Source organism: Urocampus carinirostris, chromosome 1 (assembly GCF_059441175.1).
Source record: "Urocampus carinirostris isolate Australia breed hairy pipefish chromosome 1, RoL_Ucar_1.0, whole genome shotgun sequence".
NCBI classification, from domain to species: Eukaryota; Metazoa; Chordata; class Actinopteri; order Syngnathiformes; family Syngnathidae; genus Urocampus; species Urocampus carinirostris.
This window is the reverse complement of record NC_142349.1, coordinates 55,265,475-55,292,708: the sequence shown is the minus strand read 5'-3', so window position 1 is coordinate 55,292,708 and position 27,234 is coordinate 55,265,475. Positions and strand designations below refer to the sequence as shown.

The window sequence follows — 27,234 nt, the reverse complement described above, 5'->3', positions numbered from 1 at the left end:
GGGTTTCAGGGTTTAAGCTGATCACATCTCATCAGTTGAAATTGATGTTTCTTGCACAAAATCCACAAGGTACAACAAAAATGAAGTCACTATAGATTCATTTATTTGTCATTTTAAATTAGTTTATTATTTACAGCTGTGATGATTGGCGGTTCTCCTTCTTTTAAAAGTGATGTGTGCAGTTTAATTCGTCAAGCGATCACTCTTCCCAAGGGCTGACATCCGTGTCGATTGCCACGCAGTTGTAGGCGGCATAGCGAAGCTTCTCCTCACAAACTTTTGCGCTGTGGTGACACACACACACAAAAAAAACAGTGCTCGGATAAATAAACAGAGCTTTTTCCATTCGGGCCCCGGAGCCGTGGAATGCTTCGCCCTCTGAGATTCCATTTTTGCAACCTCAGTGGAACTGTTTATATCTAGGCTTAAAACACACCTCTATAGCTTATGAATTACCTCTATTTCATGTTTGTTTGTCATTGCAACATCCATTGCAGCCTGGTCATCCTGGAACGGGGATTACCTCATTCGCGGTCCCTTCTCAAGGTTTTTTAATTTTCCTCATGTTAAGTTTTTCCTTGCCCTCATGTAGGTTTTAGATCAGGGGATGGTGTATTAACCTGAAGTGTGTAAAGCCCTTCGAGACCTCATGTGATTAAAGGCTATACAAATAACCATGACTTAACTTCTTTGTGAAAGTATTCGACCCCTTAAACTTTTCAACTTTTCTCAACATTTCAAACTTCAGACATGGAGATAGAAAGAATAACCGTTACACCCACGACAACATATTTAAAATACTTAAGACACCGCAGCCATTCTTGCATTACCCTCTGACAGTCAATCCACCTTGGACTACCACAAAACACTCAAATATTTCAAAGAATCATGCACAGCCGTTCACCTGAGTAAAACAGAATAAATATGGTTCGAACCCATCCTTACCCAACACCCTATCTTCATAAACAACACAAATAGTTGAAACAGTGGACACTTTTAAATACTTCGGAATAACGCTGGACAACAGCATACCAAGGACATTCAAAAAACGAATCAACAGACGCTGTCAGTCATCCGTAAACTCAAAGGACTACTGTACATGTCACACATCACCTCCTGTTACTACTGTACCAAGGCATTGTTCAATCCATCCGGACTCACACACACCACTTACACATCGGCTAAAATCATCAGCCTACCCACACCCAACCTCGCAGACTTAAATAACAGGCCCATCACCTGACTGGCAAACACAATAGTCCAGGATATCACAAACCTACTACACTTAACACTTCATCCCACTACCATCACGGTGCAGATTCCCGCTTCAAGAAAAGCCTGATCCCCGCTGCCATCACCCTCCTAAACAACATGCCCTGCTAGTCAGGGTTGGGTAGGGTTACTTTAACTGGATTACTTTCAATTACTTTTGGATTACTCCAATACCAAATATGCTAATAAAAGACAAAATAAACTAAATATGAATACAATTATGACTCACAACACCTGGTAAGATTTCTCTCCTGGCTTTGATCTCCGGCAAAACTAACATAAAATGCGACAGAAACAATGAAAATAAATCCAAACAGCTTGCCAACATAATTTTTGCCGTTCCATGTATCCCGTTACTCCCCAAGCCTGCACAAAATTTAGTGATTTTAATCATATTTAGTTTCTTTTGTCTTTTATTAGCATATTTGGTATTGGAGTAATCCAAAATTAATAGAAAGTAATCCAGTTAAAGTAACCCTACCCAACCCTGCTGCTAATCCATTCAATCGGTCTACACTCATTGTCCCACACTGTCATATACGTTTGTCATTCTGCCGTTTATGGATGTAAGGCCTGTCATTTGCCCCCGGTACATTGAGTGGATGAGAATTTCTCTAAGGGGACCAAAAAATTAAATCTAATCAATATAACAAACAATTGAGAAACTAGCATTAAGCGGCATGTATATTTTATACATTAAGAATAAAAATGAACCAATATAAATAAATTAACAACATGTATGAAAATTAAATAAATATGAATAATAAGAATAAATTAAAAATTGGAACAAAATAAACCAAACTATATATACTGCAAGAATAAGTGGCACGGCCAATGAGTGGTGAGCCCGTCTGCGGCGCAGTTCTGAGGTCATGGGTTCAAATCAAGCTACCAGCCTTCCTGTGTGGGGTTTGTATGTTCTCCTCATGACTGCGTGGGTTACTCCCGGGCACTCCGGTTTTCTCCCACATTCCAAAAACATGCATGACAGGTTAGTTGGGGACTCCAGATTGTCCCTAGGTATGAGTGATTGGTTGTCCAAAAAATCTATCTATCTATCTATCTACATTGGTCATATCCCTCAAGAGGGGTGACCGACAGCAAGACACACACATACAATTACAAAGAAAATAAAAGGCAAATAAATAGCAAAAAAAAAAGCCAAAGAAGCGGCCATGTCACTCGGGTCAGGGTGACACGACACACTCTCTTTTGTTCAACAGCAGGGCGCGACAGCTTTCACTGGTTTACCCCTGCCGCATCATACGGGTGCCCAGCCCATCCTTAAGAACGCATTCACAATCCCACTATCCTTTCACAACACCTCTCCACTCCTTTCTATCACCAACAAAAGCTCTAGCTTCCATTATATTTAGACCTCTTTCCTGCCAAAAAATAATAGAATAAAATAAAGAATTTTGTCTGGAGGATCAAATCTGGTGGTTTTGTTAAATTTTGTATTAAAACATAAGGTGTGGCTGTCTTTGGAAAAAATATATACATTGTGCTTTACATATCATCATTCAGAGATCTTCACTTATCTGAACTGGAAGTAAGGGGGGCACATCGTAATAAAATGAAATGAAATGATCTGCGTTTATATAGCGCTTTTCAAGTCAATGAAGACTTCCCAAAGCGCTCTACATTGTGCTTCACATTTACCCATTCACACACACTCACACACCGATGGCAGCCGTGCAGCCATGCTAGGGGCCAACCTGTTTATTGGGGGCATTAGGGATTCAGTGTCTTGCCCAAGGACAATTCGACACATAACACGGAGGATCCGGGAATCGAACTGCGATCTCTTGATCCCCAGACGAGCGCTCTACCTCCTGAGCTAATGCCGCCTAACTCCCACAGCCGACACCAGCACACACGCCTCCATTCATTCTTTTTTCTTTGGGCCAAAAATGTACTTAAAAATAAAGTGTGCATTATTTAGTGCCTACTAGTGGTAAAAAACAATAAAGATTTAAAGAAAAATAAATAAATATAAATATATGAACAATTATACAAAAACACATTTCATAAATAAATTTGCATTTATTTTACACAACATAAGCCTCACCTAGGGGGAGCTGACATAATTATCTTCATCTTCCTACTTTAGGTACCCATAAACCTTGAGAAAGGCTGGCCCGCTTTCTGAACAGTTTGGAACCCTGCACTACATGATTATGTCCCACTTGTTTTTGATTCTCAACAAAACATTTAAATGTTCTAGCTTCATGTTTGGAGCCTAAAATAGTGGAAGAGTTCAAAGGGGGTTAATATTTTCACAAGTCACTGGAAAAAATACCTTCAGATCGGTGTTTTGTACTGCAGATTGCCTACCTGGGGTAGTTGGGTAAATACAGGGTGCTGGAGCACGTGGAAGACTGCGGAAGTGCGTCGCTTTCAGAGCTACGGCAGCAAGTCAAAGCAAATGAAAAGATCAAATGAATGTATGTGTAAAACTAACATTAATAAAGTACTTTTGAAACACTTGCTTGTCAGAGAAGACGTAAATGGGGGCGGGGAGACGACTTCGACCGGTCACAAACCTCAGAAATCTGCTTCGGTCTTCTAAATTAGGAGGGGAAAAAAAAACATCATTAGGCTTAATGTTGGGGTCACACGTTGAGGATGAAGGCCTTGAGTCAAGTTACCGTTCGTGAAATTGGTGAGAGCCTCCCATAAATACTGTACGCGAAGGTCGTTTTGCTCCAGGTCCTCATATCCAGCTGGCAAAAAAAAAAGGAAAAGAAAAAGAGAAACTTATTCGAGAATCTACCAGGTAAAAGAAATGGTCATCGCCGCCCCAAAAAAAAATACTAGACAAATTAAATAAAAATACATACAATATAAAATATGCAAATAAAAAAAACCCTACTAAATAAAGATATCAAAAAACACAAATAAAAACAAACAAATACATAAATGGTTCAAAATACATGAATATAACAACAATAATTAACGAAAGGAAATTTAAGAAAAATGAACACACATAAATAAATAAATTAATGGATAAACACATACTGTATAAATGAATACAAATCAAATATGGATAAATAGATAAGTAAATTATATCTATAAAAAATAAAGATTCAAATAAATATACAGAAATACACAAAATAAAAATATACAATCACATGAAAATATATAAACAATATATACATACATAACAATACAGTTAAATGAATGAAATTAAAACAAAATTTATAAAATGAAAACTACATACATGTGTATGAATGAATAACAATAATAAAAACGGAAATAAACATAATTATTATGTAAATTAATTTGAATAATTGAATGGATGATTACAGCGTTATTGTTACAGTGTTAATGTTACTGTGTACCTGACTTGTTAACCTGACTGCCCATTTTGCACATCTGGTTAGCTACTCTTCTTGCACTATCGGCACTATGGTAAAATACTATACGTAGCCAAAATACAATACAACATTATTTATATCTGTACATTCAAGAAAACTGTGGGGGTCAGATGCATCGACATTTCGTTCTGTATACACGTGTACTAGAATGACAATAAAGTAGATCTGAATCTGAATCTGAATCTGAATTGGACAAATGCAAAAGGGATCAGTTCCTTATTTTGACATGTATTGTCTACTGTTCATTATTTTGACTATTACGTCATTATTGCTATTGGCCAATCATGTTGCTGTTCTATGCTTTCCACACCCTTTAGGGCTGATTTGTATTTTTGTAACATTGAAGATGTACTAGACTATATACATTTCATAAAAAGAGGTGGGTCGGAGGAGGGTTTAAATCAACAGCTCCTTTACTGGTCCTTCTATCAAGTTCAAAATCCAATGTTGTCTTTCCCCTTATTTTACGTGTCTACTAAAGTTTAAACTTATCAATGATTGAATGAATAGATTTAGTCATGTGCAGTCAACTCACTGAGCCTTTTGAGAGCTTCCACACTAATCTCCGGGTCCCCGCAAATTTTCTTCTCCACTTCTTGCCAAGTGAGCAGATCCAGGACTGCTTGAGGAACCACTTTGAGCAGCCCGGCTTGTAACGCTGCCACCTGAGGAGTGGCCAAGAGGAGTATGACCCAAAACACAAAGGCCAAGAGAATGTTTGAATCAAAGCGGCCAATCAGACCTGCTGCTTGCTCTCCTCCAGCCGAGCCTTCTGCACCAGGCTGATGAACTGGCGGCGGTCTTCGTAACGGACTGGTATGTTGCTGCCACCAGGGACCAGCTCCACCATCTGGCCGTCGCTCAGTGGCGTGCTGTACACCAGCTCATCGCCAAAACGGAACTTGAAGGTCTCACAGTCCATGTTTTCCATGGCCTCTAGCAGGTTTACCTGAATGACATTGAGTCAATATTTAGCCCAATCTGGAGCAGTCATCTTTTTCATAATACATCAGACCCCCCCGTATACAGTGCCCCGGCCTTACAATGTTTCCATGTGACTATGTGGAATACAATGTTTTTTCAGCCACCAATTAGGGCATTTTCCCTACCTCAAGAAATCATTTCGCACACCCAAAAACCCTCAAAATGTTAACTTTTTGGTGTTTTGGGTGTATGACTCTACAAGTTACATGCATGTCTGCTATTGGTCGACGTCATATAAAATGCTCGTCTCCTATTGGTGTATGTCATTGCGTCATGAAGATGCTAGTATGCTATTGACTGAACTTCCTTTTCCACTATGCCTTTCTCTCTGGTCGTTCAAGTGTGAAACAAACTTGAATTTGATTAGCTAAAGGGTGTCATTATATTTGTAACATTGGCCAGTCTCTAAGCACTATTTTGAAAATAATTTTGCCTATTTAACTTGACACAGTCTTTTATCTTATTTTCTTTCTTGTTTACCCTAGAGTGCCATGTCTAATCTTGTCCCATACAATGTTTCACCATGTTGATATCAATGACGATTCACTTCAATGTTATTCAATTGTATGATTGTTTATTACACAAACATAGTAATTACTATAAACTATTTTTTATCATTATGTTTTTATCTGCGGTTCAGGGGATTCGGAATACATAGCTAATTGCTCTAGGTTTCTATCCCCACTGTATGGCACTAAAATATATTTTTAAAAATCTTTATAAAAAAAATCCTCACAAGCACTGAGTCAACAGCATGGAAGTCTTTGTTCCAGCTGACAGCCTCTCCAGTCAGCTGTTTCCACACCAGGCCAGGCAGAGCCAGAACCTGTCAAATGTGAGGATAAAAGAAGTTTAGCATATTAGATACGGCTGGAAACAAGAAAGAAGAGTCGCCGGAATAACTCACCAGGAAATCTTTCCCTCTCAGCGCTGCACCCATGAGCTGCCCAATCCACTCGTACTTGTGGAATTCTTTGCAGGATGGGTTGGGGACGTAGTAGTCCCTGGCCTCCAAGGCACCCTAGGGAAACATAACCGACCCAAATAAATGGAAAAAGACAAAAGGACAAAATAAAAAGTATTTTAAGTTTTTTTTTTTTTTTTAATTTAATATGTGATTATAGCACATTTCAAAAAAGGTTTATCCATTAATTACTTTTACTTTAATAGGTTACTATGTCCTGTTTGTGCTTGTTTGTAGGTTTGTGACAGACTTGTATTTGAATTTAACTCTTAACCAAAATTATCAGGTTGAGTATTTTCAGGCTGATAGATATCAGGGCGATAACAGCAAAATATGATGCTACAGTTATAGATAGATAGATAGATAGATAGATAGATAGATACTTTATGGGCCCAATGGGAGAAATTAGACCTTTAGTTAGTTACTTGACGCCACGCTATAATCAGCAATCGGCCGACACTATTTGTTCGGAAGATTCTAAACATTCATGTTCCTCATTAATGCCCGATGTAGTTTTTCTTTAATGCATCCAGATTTATATATTCATTATGATGTATTATAGGTACAAATGAGTATAGTTATGATAATGCCACTTGATAAAAAAAATAGCCATATATTTTTCATAGCCAAGCTTTGTGTATAGGAGAACTTGTATTATGATTACAAGTTAACGTATTTTCACAAAAATATGAATATGCACTTTCTACAATATCTATGTACCGTAAATTCCGGACTATAGGCCGCTATTTTTTCCCCAAATTTTCACCCCTGCGGCTTATTCAGAGATGCGGCCAATTTATGTCATTTTTCTAACGGGTCGCCAGCGGCGCTCGGGTATGAGAGGTGAGAATTAGACCGGTGGAATATATGTGCCGAGGTAGATCACAACCTATGAGCGTAAACATACCCTCATCTTGCAAATTGCACAAAATAGGGCTCATGACGCAACTGCTATGTCAAAAGCAAACGGGCATATTACTGAGTTGTATTGAAGTAAGGGAGTGTGGAACAACATCATCATGATCAATTTTCTTTCCGGCATAGAGAAAGACAGTTTAGAAGTCTTTACCAAGAAGGAAAAAGCGGATGGTCTGCCGTGATTCTTACGATTATGGCTTTGACTTCCATAACAGACTATTTGGTAGGTGTGCGAGCGTCTCTTTAGTAGCGTGAGGCTACCTCCAAAGGCACGGTTTAGGATGAAAGTTATATTATTATTATTAAAGCTTTGAAAACTCTCTCGATGTGCTGTCTTTCTTTGTAAATATGTGTAATATGTATTTGCAACTGTATATTTTTGTAATGTATTTATTTGTATTTATTTGAGACACTTATTCTGCACAAGCAAATTAAAAAAGAGGGGGGCGGAGCAAACGCCAACGATGATGGGAAAGTGGGGACTGGTAAAGGTGAGGTTTTGTGGACACGGCGGACAATAATGGATATATATTTTTCCCACACTTACCTTTGGAAATATACACTTTTTTTCCTTGGATTACTATCAACGGGCACCCAGAATATGCAGGTCTGCAACAAATTTTAAGTACCTATATCATTTCGCATTCATTTTGGCGGCTGTGATTTTGGACTGTGTGCTTCAACGAAGGACATGATGCCAATCATGAATATAAGATTGTGTACTACCTCCGGGAACGGTGCATTCGCAATGATCGCAGCAAGGCTTTAGGGCTAGGACCTTAGCTTGGCCTTTTGGCTGAGAGTAAGTGTCCCGGCTCCTAGGCTTTGTAGCGTCTTATGAACTGACCGATAACGGATAATGGATAATGAATAACGAAGATAGATCAATAACCCTTAAAAACCCCACATTTTGTTTCAACCGCGGGACTTGAAGTTTAACTTGGATTAATCTCGTGTTTGTTTGATGTGGGTGCATGCGGCTTATATACAGGTGCGGCTTGTATATTGACAAAATCGAGTTTCCCCTTATAGTGTGATGGGTGCGGCTTATAATCAGGTGCGCTCTATAGTCCGGAATTTACGGTATAATTTTGATGGTTTTCATAACAATGTCTAGTTGTTATAGGTATTACTGAAAAACAAAATAAGTATTCATTGATTGAGAAAGAGGGCAGCACGGCGGCGCAGTGATTAGCGCATGTGCAGCACAATTCGGAGGTCATGAGATCGAACCTCCTGTCAGTTTGCATGTTCTCCCTGTGCTTGCGTGGGTTTCCTCCGGGCACTCCGGTTTCCTCCCACATTCCAAAAACATGCATGTTAAGTTAATTGGACGATCCAAATTGTCCCTAAGAGTGAGTGAGCGAGCAAATTGTCCTTGTGTGCCCTGTGACGGGCTGGCAACCAGTTCAGGGTGTCCCCTGCCCACTGCCTGAAGATAGCTGGGATGCGCTCCAGCACCCCCGCGACCCTACTGAGGATAAGTGGTGCAGATAATGGATGGATGGATGATTGAGAAAGACAAGGTCTAGTATCTCCTACACTTCTTTTTGGAGACATGTTTACCAAAGCAATAAAATGGTATTGTAACTGTAAATAAAAATTTGGACACAAATAATATTTTTTTTCTAAATAAAGCATGCAGTAAAAAATGTAATTGGCTATTGGTAAAAGTCTCTAGAAGTTGGATTTTACTGGTTATATGTATGAAAAAAACAGTTATGGTGCATCTCCATTTATTTTGGTATGTCTCTACTTCCTCTTCAGTTTTCAATCCCATTGAATGGACTCTCGAGGTTTGGCAATACCTGATTGGATGTCCGCGTGAAGAAGGGCAGGGGCATAGGACATTCGGCCGAGCTTGGACAGAGCTCCTCGGACATGTCGGCCAAGCTGTCCCGGAAGCCCCCGCCCTGATCGATGATGCCCTCCGCGATGAACTTGCATTCCCACCACTGGTCGTAACGTGCCGGCCACCTGTAGTCTAACGTCTTTTCCATTTTCTCGGACGGCTTGAGGCCTTCATACACCTGTGACATTTAAGTTAAAAAAAATAAATTTGTACAACTTTGCCATTTTTCTGCTCACTTTTTATTTTCACAGATTTCTACTTACTCGGTCCTGCTGCCTGGGGGTGGACACCCAAAGGCAGCAGGTTCAGAGGAACTCATATGAAGGAAGACATCACACAGTAGTTAGTTGTCACCATGAGCACCAATGAGAATTATTGTTAATACAATACATACTCTTATTTTATAGTATGTTGAGAATGGATGGAAACAGTAATGATAATGACGGTCAAAGTGGTGTTGGTGTTGATAATGATGATGATGATGACAGAGTAACTGTGCATCAACAAAACTTATGTAAATATGTATATTTTTTAGGTGTTTGACAAATGTAAATACGCGGTACTTTTCGCAATAAGACACAATTATTAAGGGAGTGGGGCAGCACCAAATAAGCATATGCTTCTTCCTATTCCTTTTCGGACATGTTAGGTTCACATTGTTTTGTTTTTTGACTTTCTGTTTTGTTTTATTTTATTTTTGTTTTCTCATGTTCGGAAACAAGTTTCATTCATTCATTCATATATATATTCATTCATTCAATATGGGACAGTCCTTTTGTTTCAACATGCCCCGACAAGAGGTGGGTAATATGAATTAATTGATGAGATTTTATTTTATAACCGTATCGCCCAAGCCTTAGCACGGACTACTTTTTCCCACTTTTACTTTCAAGGAAATTGAGCCATGAGTTTTACCAACCTGGCTGAACACGGCGTTCTTGCAGGTGGGGTCCAACGAGGGGTTGTCCCTGTGCTCCATGGCCAAACGCCTGTTGATGTAGAGGCAAGGTAGGAAGTTAGGCTTACTGCTCTCAGAGTCCTTCAGGCATTGCGTGACCAGCGCAGAGCGCCTTTTGGACTGCAGCAAGAATTGTTTTATACTCTGGAAGAGAACAAGTCAATACCAAAAAATTTAGACTGCATTTTCCAACCGAAACAGAGTATATGAGTTAACAGTAACTGACTTTTATCTGATTAAACGTTCCCAGGCTGTAGTCCCAGGCAGGCAAAAAGTGGGGAAGAACACTGTCTAGTAGAGAAATGAACCTGTCAGAGGGAAAATAAAAACATTGTAACTTATTTTCCAAGTAATGCACACTTAAAATTGGTCATGTCATGTTAATTTGTATAGTCCTTAATCACAAAAAGTCTCAAACGGCTATACAGACTACAGAATATTATTACACCACATCCTCAACATGACATTTAGCTAATAACTGAATGTCAGGTTTACAGCTTCCCGAGGTCAACATCATTCATAATCTAATATGTGTGTTTTAAGCCTAGATTTAAACAATTCTAAAGAGGTTACAGATTGAATTTCAGCGGGCAGAGCGTTCCACAGCACCGGGGCCTGAATGTAGAATGTTCTTGAACCTGCGGATTTCTTCTTGATCTTATTTTTTTAAAGAATTTTGTCCTGCAGTATAGAAAAACAACCACGATGAAATGGGAGGGGCTGACCTGGCACTTGCCAACATTTTTGTCTAGATGGGGCAGAGAAACGGACAGTGTGTAATAATTCACCGATAGAGGTCGTTATAGCTTAGAATGAAACCTATGTGTGTACTTTCAAAGTACCGTACACGCACTACGCAAGCCCAAAGGATACTATTCAGAAGCCTATTTTCTCAAGTGAGCAGGGAGGGATTTTAGCCAGAAATAGGAAATGATATTTGGTGTTAATCCCACTGAGTGACAACAAAAGACAGTTAGCTGTGTACACTCGGAAACATTTGAGAAGAGCTGGTGTAAGTGGCTAAATTTAGCGGGTCAAGGGAAAAAAAAAATTAAAAAGCCAGTAAAATATTGCATTTGTACAGCTTCTGTGGAAGGCAACTGTGACACTGAAGAACAGCTATCAATAACAGCTAGCGGGGAAATAAAGCCTGCATCAAAGGGGCTAACATGCGTGGCTCAAGAAGGAAACGGTTGGAAAAAAAAATTGAAGATGCCTTGAGGACAGGACTCGGTGATCATCACATGCAGGGCTCAGCAGAGTCCGGTAAGAGGCTACCTTTGAAAAATTAGCATTTCAACTTGTGGACTAAATAGGTCAGGTTATTCAAGTTACCTAATATAATTACACATTTATAAACCTAATATCATGCTCATGAGATAGTACATGTGTTTTTGCTTATTAATCAAATTAATCATGTTTAAATGTATGAAGTATTTTCACATCACTAGTTTTTGCTATATAATGCACACTGTGACGATTTAAATTAAACAAGCCATTTTTTTTCTTCACATGACCATTGTGATTGTCTTGATTGTTTATAAGCTATCTCACAATAATTAATTCCAACCTCTGGATGACAAGCGCTCGGCGGTAAAGGACGTCAGCTGGAGTCCCTTGCAGACGAGGGTAGCGCACTAAGTAGGACGACTGGAAGACATCAGCGTTGAGTCCTAAATCTCGCTCGCACGACGACTTGATCTTCAAGCCTCTGATCCGGACGTCGATGCCCTCATCTTCCCAAACAAAAGGTCATGGATGCAAACAAAAACAAACAAGGTTTAAGAATAACATATTTCCTATAAATCACGCTTTCTAAAAGTGATAAGTCTCCACATATGCGTCAGCGAATCAGAACTCACCTCGACATTCCTCAATTCGGACTTCAATGACTGGGAGGTGGGAAGACATGTCTTCCAGCACACAAATCTCCCCAATTAGATTGCTGAAAAAGACAGAGCTTAGAAATAGCATGTTTTCTGTTTTATCGTGATTTTTCTGTCTGTGTCCCCGATATTAATAATTGCTATTAATGAATGAAAACAAATGCCTAATTTGCCGTGCAGTGTGTTGTCTTGTGAAAGTACTACGTTTTGTTAAGACCTGAATGTACCATAGAATCTTGCAAATCAAGACTCTATTATAGTGGACCCTCATTTATCGCAGAGGTTATGTTCCAAAAATAACCTGTGGTAGGCGAAGACGTAATGCAGAAAACTTTATTTCATTTATTTGATGTAATTATTATACAATTACATACAGTACATCCCGGAATACGGCGGCTTTACTACGTCTTCTCTTTACGATCTGACTAAGATTTTTTTCCACCAGTCTTTTTCACCTCTATACCACATAAACAAGAACTTATTTTGAGTGCTCAAAATCACTTTTTTTGTGCTTAGGACAAGTCATGTCCAAAATGCCTGTCTGCTATTGGTCGACATCATACAAAATACTGATCTGCTATCGGTTTGCCTCACAGCATCATGAAATGAATATATTCTATGAGTTGAAGTACCTCCAACAATGTCTTTCTCTTCTTTAAGTTTAGAATCTTGTGTACCGGTACTCTGCAAGTGTGATACAATACTGCAAAGGTCTCCGACATGGAGCCCGCAGGCACCAGGGTGGTCCCCGAAGACAGCTGAGGTGCCTGCGGACCTGTACTGAAAATAGCTCACCAGTGCTGGGTCATTGTGATTTTCTGGTAAAATGATTTTTTTTTTTTTAGTGGCTAATATTAAACGAAGCAAAGAAGTATTTTAAAAGGCATAAAAATACTCGCAAGTGGAAGTTCTAACATGTGTATTTATTCATGTTAATTTAGGCAAAGAAATTGCACTTAGGTAGTACCTACAATATACTATTTGGGTATTTTAATGGTTCTATCAGGGGTACTGGGGATTTGAAGGCATTAGCTAATTACCAGACATTTCTATCACCAGCTATATTGCAATTTAACTTTCCAATCCTGACCTGAGCACAGCTTATTATCGTAGCCCGGGGCTCCGCTATATTTTACAAGAATAAATGTGTGATTTTATTTGGGAGGCTCACTCATCAATGGTGACATCACTCAGCTTCTTCAGGGAGTCTCCTTCGCCTCCGTGCACAGTCACCCTCTTGGGCATGTAGTTGTCGTCGGTGGCGTCCACAGTCAAAATCAGCTTGCTATGAAAAAATGAAACACTTTTGCATGTGGACGGAATCGGTAATGCCAGGTTGGCAAAATCCGCACTTGACAACAGTTGCCCTCTTCATGTGAAGGCGGATCCAGTGCTGTCCCTGCATTCCATCGCTTTCCCAGTAGGTTTTGGGGTCTCCGTCTGTCAAGCTGTTCACGCCGCCGCTGGGATCCTCCTAACAGATTATGGTCATTTTTTAGACTTTCTCTAAGTAGCCAGGTTAAACCCAGCGCTAAAAAATAGCTGTGTGGGGTTAGTTATTTTTGCCATCTTCCTTGTGTCACAAGACATGCAGAGTGCATGACACTTATACCGTATTTCACGCCCATAAGGCACACATAAAAGTCAAAATGTTGGGCGTGCCCCATCGGGCAATGTGCCCTGTCTATCATGCAGAGCAGCAGACTGAGACCAGCTCGGTGGTCTTAAGGTTGAGCGCTCGCTCACAGCATTTTGAGTGAAATCCCATGTTTTTGTGAGATAGTTCACATTTCCAACTATATGACTTCTATGCGTCCCCTATGACTTTGAGGGGTCTCTTGCTTTATTGCTATTATATCCCGCTTGCGCAGAAGAAGACGCATACCGTTACATGCAATGCATTGTTAGTGGAAGTGCTCAAGAACGCTAACACCGAAGCGTATCTAGGAGTTTGAAAGTTATTGTGCTACCAGAGGCTGGAGACAGTTGTCCCCCTGACAATTAAATCAATCTAAAACCTCACGTTTCCTTCATTTAATGCTTTCAGTTTTCGTCCGCTGCCGTGTGTTGATTAATACGATGCGCGAAAGAACATGGAAACCAAGCAGCCGTGAGAGAATTGATTAATGAAGATTAATGAATCGAAAGTCCGCAAGTTGGAGGAACCTGAAAGATGAACTCTGACAAGTATTCATCTCTGTGTTTTACTTTGTAATCAATGAATAGACCACAACGAAACTCAGTTTTGCGCACGCTACTTTTTTTAATTTCATACGCACACTTGTACGCTTGTCTGTGTAGTTGTAAGCTGGTCGTGCACTGCTTGCGCCCAATGAGTCATTGCACTGTTTGAGTCTATAGATAGAGAAATATAACCAGGTACGGAGAGTGCGCTTTTTAACACGGTGCACCTTATAGGCATGAAAATAGGGTAGTTATCACATATTTACTCCTTTACTAGTATTACCATAGGCTTTTTTTTCTTGGCCTCCTCCTGATGTCACAAGACCATGATGTCATAAAATGGGCAGGGTGCTTGGTGCACACAGTTATCATATATTTACTCATTTACTAAGAATTACTATAGGCTTTATTCCTTTTTGGCCTCCTACTATTATCACAAGGTCAACCAGAGGGGCAAACACATCTGATTTCCTTTATTGATCAATTAAATATGCATGCAAAATTTTCTTGTCAAAGATTTGTAAGAATACAACTTGGGAAATTCCTAATAAGGGGTGGACCGTATAACGTGTTATAATCATGTAAATGTGTTTGAAACTTTCTCAGTAAAGTGCCGGGGGGCAGCAAATCATGGAGAAAGTGTATGTGTGATTTGCTTCTCTCGCATGAGTGTATCAAACTTGAGTGTAAGTTGTCTTCTTTGTTCTGGATTGAACAAGCCCCAGGAAAAGGGTCCCGCGTCTTGCATCTGTTTGTGCATTCATTTTACCACATATCTTAACCTTAAAAAAATCACTAGTAGTCTGTTTAGGCCTCACCGAACAAGATGAGACGTCAATACTGGTCACGCTCTGTTTCAGACTGCCCAGGTTCTCATCCTCTTTGCCGATGTGGTCGTAAAAGTAATGCACCAGGTCCTCGTCACATTCATACGTCCATGTCGGAGGGACATACCTGATAGTGTTGAGAATGTTCGGGTAGAGGTTTTTTTTTTTCATCAAGGACTTTTTGTTTGAATCCCTCCATGATTCAATTTATCTGCTAATTATTCATTCAACATATGAACTTATTACATAAAATAAAATCACTGTATACTTAAACTGGATACTAAATAAAATTATTCTCCTGTTATATGAAATTCAATGAACATTGAGGCTACAATGTTACTCACCTCAGCTTCTCCACAGCAGCGGCGTCCGGCTCGGCTATCTTAGGCTTGGATCCTAAGAACAAGGCATTCTCCACGTCCACCACCTGCTCCCACCTGTTGCAGGCCTTGTGGTCATAGCCTAAGAGCTGCTGCTGCCTGCTTACAGTCTCGAGGGACTCCACCGGCACTAGCCTGTCGCCACCCTCAGTGTGCTTGCACACAAGGATCCAGCCCTCCTCCAGTTCCTGCCCCGGACGATGTTCCTCCAGCTGCTCCTGGATATTCACAAAAGTGAATTGTTGAAGTGAATTAAGTCAAGTTTATTGAGATCAATACACCTATTGCTTCATTTACAAACGTTCATTTATTTTAAAATTTACACTTTTATTACTGTTTTAAGTAACGGGTGTCTTAATACAACAATAGAGGTCGTTGTATCTTAAATTGGAGCTGAACTGTGCATTAGAAGAAGACAAACTACGTAAACCTGAAGGATACTATTTCGTAAAATTCGGAACCCTACTTTCATATTGTTTTACAAGAGCAAGGATAAATGTAAGCAAGCTACAAGACATGATAGCTGGTGTTTATCTTAGCGAGCAACAACAAAAGATCGGGCAGGCTGGATACAGACGGAGCGGCTAAAAAGAGCAAAAAGCGGAAGTTGGTCGGAGCTGTTGTGAGTGGCTCACTTGAGCAGTTAGATGGAGAAGCTACTAAAAGGGCCAGTAAATAATTGCATTTGTCAAGCATTTGGACACTGAATCATAGAACTCTGGGATGTTTTCTTGCATGCAAAGCTGTGGAAGGTAAGCAATATTGAAGGAGCAGCGTATAATGACAATAGCGACAAGCAGTGAGCCATATCCCGCAGCCAAGTGGCTACTGTGAGAAGTTAAAGAAAGTAAACAGTGGAAGTTGCGTGAATAATGGGACTTGCAAGGCTCCGCTGTGGAAAAATGCAAAAAACACCACCGGGACAAGCTAATTTGCAAAATCTTCATTCAGGTCTCTGTTGTAGTAAGATGTCGTTTGGTCATGACAGCTTCTTCAAGTTGTGTATTATAATTACACACTTCTTAGCCTACAATTCTTAAAGAATTTAGAAACTGACCACATGTTCTCTTCTTTTTCTCTTTACATGTTTACCCTGGAGTGTCATATTTAATCTGGTTGCATACAATGTTTCAGACCTTTGATGTCAATGACAATAAAGACAATTAAATTCAGTTAAAAAATTCTAAGATAGTAAATGCGTTTTTGCTTATTATTATTATTAAATGAAAATATTTGTTTATGGAACAATATTTTGCTCACAGATTTTTCAAATGTTTTCCAAGAGGCATTGCCTCTAAATCATGCCCTAGATAGTCCGAGTGTCTTCCTGCTGTTGTCCCAACATACCCAGAACCCCCATAAGCATCTAGGAGACATCTAGACCAAGATGCCAAGCCACCTCAACTGACTCCTTTCAAAGAGGAGCATTAACTTTATGATAACACATATATTTATCAAAAAAAGGTTTCGTTCGGCCTCGTTTTTAGCATGATATTGTGCAAAACGAACCTTCATGGCAATTATTTTACTTACCTTATTTATTTTGACCCAGAGACCTTGACTGTTGCAGTACTCATCCCCCGTGGTCCGGATACAGGTCCCTTTCTTTAGCTCAATAGTATATTTGCATAATTTCTTGTTGCTCGTACTCTGGTGTGGGCTGTCAAAGACAGAAATCGAAGTCTTGCCGGACCCTCCCGTGGAAGCAGCCGAGCAAGAGCTCGACGAAGAATCCTTGCAGATTTTGTAGCACACCTCTCCGGGTACATAACAAAGGTAGTCGGGCAAAGGCTCGCTCTTGCGGAAACACTCGATGCATCGGTGCAGAAATCGAATGCGACCGAGCAACAGGTGAGGACTGTCACCCAGAGACATGGCGATGTAGATGAAGGGACATGACCCCCTTTACGGCCCCTTCTGTCTACGTCGGGACATCCACCTGTTAAAACAAACTCCAGCTGTTGAAATAAACAATACCATACCTGTCAACCTCCACGGCTACATGCCCGTAGAAACTGTTGTATTTTCCCGTACAAAATACAAAACAATAGTACACCATATTTTTTTCAGAATGATGCATGATGGGAAATATCCAGGCGGCAGACGCATGCGCACATTAGCATCAAACCACTCGCTTCGTTTGCAACGAAAACAACGATACCGAGATAGAGGCTTCCGCAGCGAACTCGTTTGACTTGATTGATTTGCCGTTCGTGATATTCGGTGTATACCGGATGGTACCCATCACTGACAAATTTGCGTTTTCCCGTACGGATTACCTTGTACGTCGTACTGGTCTTAAAATGCATAAAAACTTACTTTGTACGGCAAAACCGTAAAGGTTGACAGGTATGCAATACCGAAAACAGCCTGTCATAAATCGGTGAGTAAAGTTCGTTGAACGTGGCAGTAAATCGAGTCATGACGGAAACTCACGAATCATTACAGAAACTATCGAGCTAGGCTAGCAATGTGATGTCAATTGTCCCACCAATTTTCATCTTGGTAAAAAAGATAGTAAAGTGTCAAGTAAAGCAATTTGGAACCGAAAGGTTCTACGTACCGTTAAAGTACACTGTGTTTTATTTAAATTGACTCTTTATTTGCTGTTGATTGACTAGAGCCGTCACGGAAGCGAACGAAGTGACAGACGGATGTTTGACCCAATTCTTTTTCCGTACAATTCTCCAAATTTGAACTATTTTAACTTATAAGTATTTTTAAGTTCAAAATAATTATTCAATTCAAAAAACAGTATATATTTTTTATAATATTCTTTAAGTTACGAGGGATACAAATGTTTTACGTTTATTCTGTCAGGATGTGCTTCTTTTCCCACAATGCACAGCGATAAGAAATCCCAAAACATAATAATCTAGGGAATTTATTATTTTTATTTCACCTACCAAAAACATTAATGTGATAAATACTCAATGACAGATAATAGTTGTATTCGGAATATTTACACGTACTGTATAAGGTTCTGTATTAGGGTTGGGGCGTCCTACTTTTCCCACAATTCATAGCGAAGACAGTATATTATGTGCACATTACTTCCGGTCTGTCCTTTCCCCGCATGGTCTTCCTCACTGCAAATCAAAAGTTGCGTGCAGATCATTAAGGTAAGAATTAGAATAAATCATCAATTATCTGTGAATTGCATCTTCAATTGCAACATCGTTTTGTTATTGTAGAAAACAAGTGCATTTAATTGATTGGATTTTTTTTAATTTGCACATGGCCGCCGTTATTCAAGTGCAGCTAAAGCTAACAAGTTTAAGCGGATTTTCTCTGTAAAATGTTTTTTTTTTTCGTACACAATGTTTACGAGTTGTATGTTTCTTTTATATTCAGGGGTTTCTTGCTATCCGTGATCTCTTAAGTTATCAAACGAGGGATGATAATTCGGTATTTAATCACCACATGGCCAAAAAAAGCAACCTCAAATTCACCCGGATTTGTTGTCTACTTTGTCAACTAGGTTCACATTTTTGATAATTGTTGAAGCCCCTAATTTATGATTTGATTTGCCTTTATTCAAAGTGAAACTAAAGTGGTACTCAATGGCCAATCATGTTCATGATTGGAGGGAACTTAAAGATGACACACACCCAACCCTCGGGAGCCTTTATGGATGCTCACTATCTTTTGTACAGACAGCCCACGCGAGACCACAATCAACAATGTGGCCTGCAACCCTTCTTACAACGAGCTGATCTGAACCAAGACGCAAGGAAAAACTGCATAATGCTTTTCGGACTCCCTAACAAGCAGTGGTATGAGGGTTACCACTCGGCTCCTCGGGCAAGGGAACCAAGCTGGTGAGAACAAAATTTGCGTTCAAGATATTCCTTGTCTTTCCATGATGATAACCTTTGTCCAGTTCTGCTACTGAATGAAAGTGATGTTATTTAAGACCCTGAGAAAGACTTGAAATTGTACTGTCATGCTTATGAGCTCCAAGGTGACACTGGAGGTTTTACCTAACAAATATTTTTGTTCCTCAGATTTTCCTAATTTGGAAGTGGAAGAGGTTTGAAACGGGACACGGTCGACAAAGAACCAGAATTATGATGTGTTAAATAAATGGTAAGCAGTCGCTGAAGACCTCCTAAAGCGATTTACAACATGCGCCGCACACACCCAACCCTTGAGCCTTTATGGATACCCACTGTCTATTGTACAGATAGCCCATGCCAGACTGCAATCGACAATGTGGCCTACAACCCTTTTTACGAGCTGATCTTAACCAAGACTGGGGGGGAAAACTGCATCATGCTGGTTGATGATCTCCCTTACAGGCAGTGGTATAAGAAGGTTACCGCGCCGCCTGGAGAGGGAATCAAGCTGGTGAGAACATAATTTCAGGGATGTGATTTTTCCGCTAATTCGCGGAATTCCGCTTTTTTTATCTCCAAAAATAAAATTTTAAAATTTCCGGTGTTTTAATTGGTAAAAAAAAACGATTTCGTCTCGACAGCATGCCATTTGAGTGTTTCCGTAACTGAAATGAAACGTACTTGCGATTGGTTGAAGTCTCGTGTTGACCAATAAACGCGCTTGTTATAGGAGTGTGCCATTGTTCATTTCTCACACGTTTTTGCCGGGTGTTTAAAGAAAGATGTCCGTGATCGAACGCAAAGATGCTCCGCGAGCTAAAGAAATTGATAAGATTGTAAAAAACAAGTTTCGATGGGACTGGTTGGAGAAGGAATTATCTACGAATGTTGGAAAGAAGACTGTGACGAATTTGTTCAATGACTTTATTCGGAAGATCGATCGTGCCGGGAAAGCACTTTGCATTTGGTGTCATGATACCATCGACTATGGTGGGAGAGGTTTCAAAGCTCTTGAAAGTCACGCAAAGAGCAAAAAACACGTGAAAGAACTCCAGTCAAGAACGACAAATTATTCCATCGCTGGAAGTTTCGGTGCCCAAACGAAAACTCCAAAACTTTACGGCCTCCATCCCTTATTGACATCACAATCGGAAGCGGTAATAAAGAGACGTGATCCACCCCAACAACCTGTACCAGTTGCTGATAGAGTCGTGAATTTTGAGGTAGGTGGTAAACTTTTCAAATTTATTTGACAGTTTTCCCATTTTTTTCGAAAATATTATAACGTAATAAAAATGGCCATAAATATTTAACAATTACAATAATAGAGTTTCCCCCCCCCCCAGCTAGCAATCATCACCCCCCCCCCCCCCCCCCCGCTAATTTTCAGATAATTTCACTTTGGTCAAATCACATCCCTGTAATTTGCGTTTAAGATATTTGTCTTTCCATGATGATAACCTTGTCCAGTTCTGCTACTGAATGAATTTGATGTTATTTAAGACTCTGAGAAAGACTCTAAAATTCTAGTGTTATGCTCATGAGCTCCAAGGTGACTCTGGGAGGTTTTACCTGACAAAGATTATTGTCCCTCAGATTTTCCTCCTGTGGAAGAGGTTTGAAACCGGACATGGTCGTGAAGAACCAGACTTACGACGCGTTGAATAAATGGTAAGCAGTCGCTGAAGACCTCAAGCGCTTTACAATGTACATCACACATACCCATTCATACAGATAGCTGAGTCAGCAATACAAGGTGCCTACCTGCTTATTTGTGACATTCGGGGTTCAGTGTCTTGCCTTAAGACACATTGACATGTAACTCAGAGCAGCTGGTAAACCAACCTCGCAGCCTCTTAGTTCGAAAACTCGTAAGGATTTACTTCTCACCAACTAGTTAAAATTTGTAGGCAATTTAAGGGTCCAACCTTGTAGCGTCTATAGCAGGGGATTGGAAACCTTTTTGACAAAAGTAGCCCTACAAGCAAGTTTGTTTTCCAGAGCGTCACACTACATTAAATTCAAACAACCTCACCCACTCTCCAGATAAATGTAAACTCTTCTGCACATTTTATTTCACTTTAATTTGAGCAAATATTTTTTATACTAGACATTTAACTTGAAAGGCATGTTATTGGCCTTAAACAGTTTTGTTTTGAGATGAATACCACCAGGTGTAAATGGAGGCTTACCATTCCTTTCTGGATAAAGCTGTATGGGATGGGCTAAAAAAGATGCTCTGAATCGTGGGAATTGGTAAATAGCATGAATTGGGAGTCCTTTATTTCTTCCATTTTGCTATAGCAAGTGAAGTAGATGAATACATAAAATCTGTGGTATTGCTGCAAAATGAATGGAAAATTTAGATTTCAATTACTTGACCACCAGCACGTAGTCAGCTGACCAGAGTGTTTCTGGCTCAGTGTTACAGTGCTGGAAGACGATGTCTGCATGTCTTGAGCTCAACTGGTTCTGTTTTAGAACCAGTTGTTGCTAAAATAGCATCAGTGTGACCGGAGAGTGGCCGGTACCGCACCTACCGGTCCCGGCCTAGTACTGGGTCGTACATTTACTACATGAAGTTGTATAAGCGCAACTGTCGGTTATCATGGAAGTGCAAATGGTTTGCTTTATTGACATGTTTGTCTTACAGCATTAAGATGTTGCTGATTGTCATGTGGATTACTGAAGACTTCGCCAATTTGAAAGATGGTGAGTTATGCGAATATGTTGAAATACGTACTGATATTTATCAGGGGAAAAGGTATAGCAGGTGTTGGTTGAATACTTGTTATTGACCAGATGGTCACTCTAATATTTCGAAAGATTGTATTCATATGCTCATTAGAATGTTTTTTTTATTATTATTATTATTTTTTTTACTTAAATAGAAATGATAGGTGACTGGACCAAGACTTGCTATTTACCTCTCGTGTTTGCAAAGCCACTGTAGCGCTTGGCCAAAATAAGTCTGATGACTAATGCTGTTTTGATTTTTCTAGCTTTGAAATGCAACAAAGTACATGAAGTTTTAAATGGTCGCACTCGTGCGTGTACGTCTCACTTTGTGAGATCTGGCCCGCCCAAGTTCGTTAAGTGGTGTTCATGGTGACTTTCTTTCTGTACTAGTCATACACATTGTAGTGTAGATATATTCATGCTTGTACACCTTACATTTGTTTCTCGGGTGCTGCTGAAACTTAATCTTTGTTGGTCGTTACTTATATTTAATGATAGCAGTCAATGTGTAGCTAAAATAATGCCACTCGGTAAACATTTTTTCTAGACAAAGCGTGTGACCACCAGTATTTAAGCAGGCGTAATATTGTCTAAACACCAGTTAACGCCACATTGGCGCTCTGACGACCCATGTGTTTAAGGGAATTGTGAATATTTAGAAGGACATGATTTTTATATTATCACAACCATAATAAAATACATTTTCTGCAGTATCTTGTCATGATGGTTATTACTGAGTGTTGCTTTCGCATCACCTTTGAGACATTTTTACCTATACTGTTAGTTGGAATACCAAACAAGGACTCAATTTGGATTTTGCGTGTGTTTTACAACTTTCTAAATGTAGTGTGCGGTTTTCAGTCGGTCGTCAAAATCATGATTCTTGGTAGAAGTTGGCATGTTCTAACAAATATGGTATAAACAGATACTGAGCCTTACCCACCTAATGTGTGCACTGATGTTTTCTAAACACATCATGCTGACAAAACCATGGTGAATTTTTAAGACTCTGAGCACACAGATTTTGTCAAAGTTTGGCCTATTTTTGTTTCCTTTATAATGCGGTTTTATTTGTCTCCGACAGCACTGCAGTTGTTGGGTTGCAAGCGAGGAAAGCAAGACTGATTTTCAGGTAGGTCATTTCATTCATATTTTTGCTATTAATCCCAAATCGTCACTTCCATGCCAGAGAGTACCATCTCTGCTATGGTTTTTTTCTATTGGGATAGAAAAAAAAACTTCAGGACTTTGGCACAGGGTTGTGTGAAATCAGTTCCTCAAAACCTGACTTAAGACCTGGAACATTACTCACAAGTGTTTGACTTTTTAATGAGTTTTCCTTTTTAAATTCATTTCAGATCATAAGTCAATGGACAAGTTCTGTCAGGTGTGTTATGCTTGTTTTGCTGGCCTAAATTCCCAAGCATATACTGCTGTGCTAGAGGACCTATTCTCTAGTGTGGAATCTGTATTGGGAGAAAAACATCAAGACTTGAACATTTTAGTGTAAATTTATTTTTACCTGAGATGACTTGAGTCTTGTGACAAAAAACATTGTTGGCTGATATGTAGTTTTTCCCTTGTCTGACAGTTTTTTTTGTGTGGTTTAGACAACTGAGAATGTCTGGGTTCGTCTTTCCAGGAAGAGGACACCTTTGGATGACCAGCATAGACATTTGACACAAGATATTGTCTGTTATAAAGTAACTAAATGTAAATTGTATTATGAGCAGTATTTGTCTGCCAATGTAAATTTGTATGTTTTTATGTTTGCCATTTGCTTGTCAGAATTCACTTCTTTAAACAAATTGCAACACCAATAAAGGGATTTATGACCCGACAAGTTGGTTGTTTGCAATGAGTGGTCAAAACTATGAAAATAGTTGGTTTGCATACAGGGAGTGCAGAATTATTAGGCAAGTTGTATTTTTTAGGATTAATTTTATTATTGAACAACAACCATGTTCTTAATGAACCCAAAAGTCTCATTAATATCAAAGCTGAATATTTTGGAAGTTGGAGTGGGGCTTTTTTAGTTTTAGCTATTTTAGGAGGATATCTGTGTGTGCAGGTGACTATTACTGTGCATAATTATTAGGCAACTTAACAAAAAACAAATGTATACCCATTTCAATTATTTATTTTCATCAGGGAAACCAATATAACAGCTCAACGTTTACAAATATACATTTCTGACATTCAAAAACAAAACAAAAACAAATCAGTGACCAATATAGCCACCTTTCTTTGCAAGGACACTCAAAAGCCTGCCATCCATGGATTCTGTCAGTGCTTTGATCTGTTAACGATCAACATTGCGTGCAGCAGCAACCACAGCCTCCCAGACACTGTTCAGAGAGGTGTACTGTTTTCCCTCCTTGTAAATCTCACATTTGATGAGGGACCACAGGTTCTCTATGGGGTTCAGATTAGGTGAACAAGGAGGCCATGTCATTAGTTTTTCTTCTTTTAGACCCTTTCTTGCCAGCCACGCTGTGGAGTACTTGGATGCGTGTGATGGAGCGTTGTCCTGCATGAAAATCATGTTTTTCTTGAAGGATGCGGACTTCTTCCTGTACCACTGCTTGAAGAAGGTGTCTTCCAGAAACTGGCAGTAGGACTGGGAGTTGAGCTTGAGTCCATCCTCAACCCGAAAAGGCCCCACAAGCTCATCTTTGATGATACCAGCCCATACCAGTACCCCACCTCCACCTTGCTGGCGTCTGAGGCGGACTGGAGCTCTCTGCCCTTTACCGATCCAGCCACGGGCCCATCCATCTGGCCCATCAAGACTCACTCTCATTTCATCAGTCCATAAAACCTTAGAAAAATCCGTCTTGAGATTTTTCTTGGCCCAGTCTTGACGTTTCAGCTTGTGTGTCTTGTTCAGTGGTGGTCGTTTTTCAGCCTTTCTTACCTTGGCCATGTCTCTGAGTATTGCACACCTTGTGCTTTTGGGCACTCCAGTGATGTTGCAGCTCTGAAATATGGCAAAACTGGTGGCAAGTGGCATCTTGGCAGCTGTACGCTTGACTTTTCTCAGTTCACGGGCAGTTATTTTGCGCCTTGGTTTTTCTACACGCTTCTTGCGACCCCGTTGACTATTTTGAATGTAACGCTTGATTGTTCGATGATCACGCTTCAGAAGCTTGGCAATTTTAAGAGTGCTGCATCCCTCTGCAAGATATCTCACTATTTTTGACTTTTCAGAGCCTGTCAAGTCCCTCTTCTGACCCATTTTGCCAAAGGAAAGGAAGTTGCCTAATAATTATGCACACCTGATATAGGGTGTTGATGTCATTAGACCACACCCCTTCTCATTACAGAGATGCACATCACCTGATATGCTTAATTGGTAGTAGGCTTTCGAGCCTATACAGCTTGGAGTAAGACAACATGCATAAAGAGGATGATGTGGTCAAAATACTCATTTGCCTAATAATTCTGCACTCCCTGTATGTATTTGAATCCCGAATGCGTATCAACACGTAGTTGGATGCATTTTTAAAATGTGTTACAATGTGTAAACAAAGTTGTGATAAGTGGAATTGTATCGTCCTGAGCTGTATTCAGAAGCAGTTTTGGGGATATTGTAGACTCATTTGATGCTGGCCATTTAAATAAGCAAACTTAATTTTCTCTAATTGTTTTCAGTGTATTACAGATAGTGAAACAATGTACAGGACTGTCTCAGAAAATTAGAATATTGTGATAAAGTTCTTTATTTTCTGTAATGCAATTAAAAAAACAAAAATGTCATACATTCTGGATTCATTACACATAAACTGAACTATTTCAAGCCTTTTATTATTTGAATATTGCTGATTTTGGCTTACAGCTGAAAAAACTCAAATCCTATCTCAAAATATTAGAATACTTCCTCAGACCAAGTAAAAAAAATAATTTTATAACAGCAAAACTAAATCAATCATTTGAAAATGTCCATTGATGCACTCAGTACTTGGTTGGGAATCCTTTTGCGCGGATTACTGCATCAATCCGGCGTGGCATGGAGGCAATCAGCCTGTGGCATTGCTGAGGTGTTATTGATGCCCAGGATGCTTCGATAGCGGCCTTCAGCTCATTTGCATTTGTAGGTCTGGTGTCTTTCATCTTCTTCTTAACTATACCCCACAAATTCTCGATGGGGTTCAGGTCAGGGGAATTAGCAGGCCAATCAAGGACAGTGATGCCATGGTCAGTGCACCAGTTACTGGTGGTTTTGGCACTGTGGGCAGGTGCCAGATCATGCTGGAAAATGAAATCCTCATCTCCATAGAGCTTTTCAGCAGATGGAAGCATGTAGTGCTCTAAAATCTCTTGGTACACAGTTGCATTTACTCTGGACTTGATGAAACACAGTGGACCAACACCAGCAGCTGACATGGCTCCCCAAACCATTGCTGACTGTGGGAACTTCACACTGGATTTCAAGCAACTTGGATTTTGCTCCTCTCCAGCCTTTCTCCAGACTCTGGCGCCTTGACTTCCAAATGAAATGCAAAACTTGCTTTCGTCTGAAAAGAGGACTTTGGACCACTCTGCAACTGTCCAGTGCTTCTTCTCCATAGCCCAAGTCAGACGCTTCTTCCGTTGTCTTGAGTTCAGAAGTGGCTTGACCATGGGAATACGGCTATTGTAGCCCATTTCCCGGACACGTCTGTGAACTGTGGCTTTTGATACCTGGACTCCAGCTTCAGCCCACTGTCTTTGAAGCTCCCCCAAATTCTGGAAGCGGCTCTTCTTCACAATTTTGTTAAGGCTGCGGTCATCTCTCTTGGTTGTGCAGCGTTTCCGGCCACATTTTTCCCTTCCAACAGACTTTTTGTGGATATGCTTTGAAACTGCACTCTGTGAACAGCCTGCTCTTTGAGAAATTTCTTTTTGTGTCTTACCCTGCATCAGGAGGGTATCAATGATGGTCCTCTGGACAGCAGTCAGATCAGCAGTCTTCCCCATACTTGTGATTTAGTTTACTGAACCAAGCTGAGTGTTTTTAAGGCTCAGGAAACCCTCGCAAGGTGTTTCGAGTTAATTAGATGATTCAGGTG

General features: G+C 40.0%; 1 protein-coding gene, 1 long non-coding RNA gene and 3 other non-coding genes across 7 annotated transcripts; 4 read left to right on the top strand and 1 right to left on the bottom strand.

Annotated features, from left to right (window-relative positions):
• Positions 1 to 122: 122 nt before the first annotated feature.
• On the bottom strand, positions 123 to 18,386 carry hectd3 (HECT domain containing 3). Of its 2 annotated transcripts, none has more exons than XM_088345751.1 (19): positions 18,169 to 18,386; positions 17,139 to 17,563; positions 15,570 to 15,823; positions 15,217 to 15,352; positions 13,567 to 13,688; positions 13,386 to 13,499; positions 12,191 to 12,273; positions 11,899 to 12,064; positions 10,555 to 10,636; positions 10,290 to 10,472; positions 9,327 to 9,548; positions 6,544 to 6,657; positions 6,373 to 6,462; positions 5,395 to 5,601; positions 5,188 to 5,317; positions 3,924 to 3,998; positions 3,765 to 3,840; positions 3,610 to 3,678; positions 123 to 284 (listed from the first exon to the last, which is right to left on the bottom strand). In XM_088345751.1, exons 2-19 carry the CDS (start codon positions 17,478 to 17,480, stop codon positions 200 to 202), a joined length of 2,550 nt encoding a protein of 849 aa, XP_088201877.1. In that variant the 5' UTR covers positions 17,481 to 17,563; positions 18,169 to 18,386; the 3' UTR covers positions 123 to 199. The 2 variants fall into 2 exon arrangements, with proteins under 2 accessions (XP_088201877.1, XP_088201869.1); XM_088345743.1 differs by having other exon boundaries at positions 17,139 to 17,544; positions 18,169 to 18,385.
• Positions 18,387 to 18,566: 180 nt separating this feature from the next.
• Positions 18,567 to 24,026, top strand: LOC148376286 (uncharacterized). Of its 2 annotated transcripts, none has more exons than XR_015851537.1 (9): positions 18,567 to 18,727; positions 19,266 to 19,426; positions 19,613 to 19,694; positions 19,792 to 19,955; positions 21,041 to 21,115; positions 22,098 to 22,156; positions 23,268 to 23,315; positions 23,542 to 23,570; positions 23,794 to 24,026. It is a non-coding gene; the product is annotated as an uncharacterized LOC148376286 (long non-coding RNA). The 2 variants fall into 2 exon arrangements; XR_015851534.1 differs by having other exon boundaries at positions 18,579 to 18,727; positions 19,262 to 19,426.
• On the top strand, positions 19,463 to 19,532 carry LOC148376289 (small nucleolar RNA SNORD38). The gene has a single exon (XR_015849094.1). It is a non-coding gene; the product is annotated as a small nucleolar RNA SNORD38 (small nucleolar RNA).
• On the top strand, positions 20,890 to 20,958 carry LOC148376288 (small nucleolar RNA SNORD38). Its single transcript, XR_015849095.1, has one exon. It is a non-coding gene; the product is annotated as a small nucleolar RNA SNORD38 (small nucleolar RNA).
• On the top strand, positions 23,134 to 23,201 carry LOC148376287 (small nucleolar RNA SNORD63). Its single transcript, XR_015849084.1, has one exon. It is a non-coding gene; the product is annotated as a small nucleolar RNA SNORD63 (small nucleolar RNA).
• Positions 24,027 to 27,234: the final 3,208 nt, after the last annotated feature.

Coding starts and splice junctions, on each gene's coding strand:
- hectd3 (XM_088345751.1), bottom strand. CDS start 17,480: ATGTCTCTGGGTGACAGTCCTCACCTGTTGCTCGGTCGCATTCGATTT. Junction 15,824..17,138: donor TCTGGGTCAAAATAAATAAG/GTAAGTAAAATA, acceptor GTGAATATCCAG/GAGCAGCTGGAGGAACATCG. Junction 15,353..15,569: donor GCTGCTGTGGAGAAGCTGAG/GTGAGTAACATT, acceptor CAACACTATCAG/GTATGTCCCTCCGACATGGA.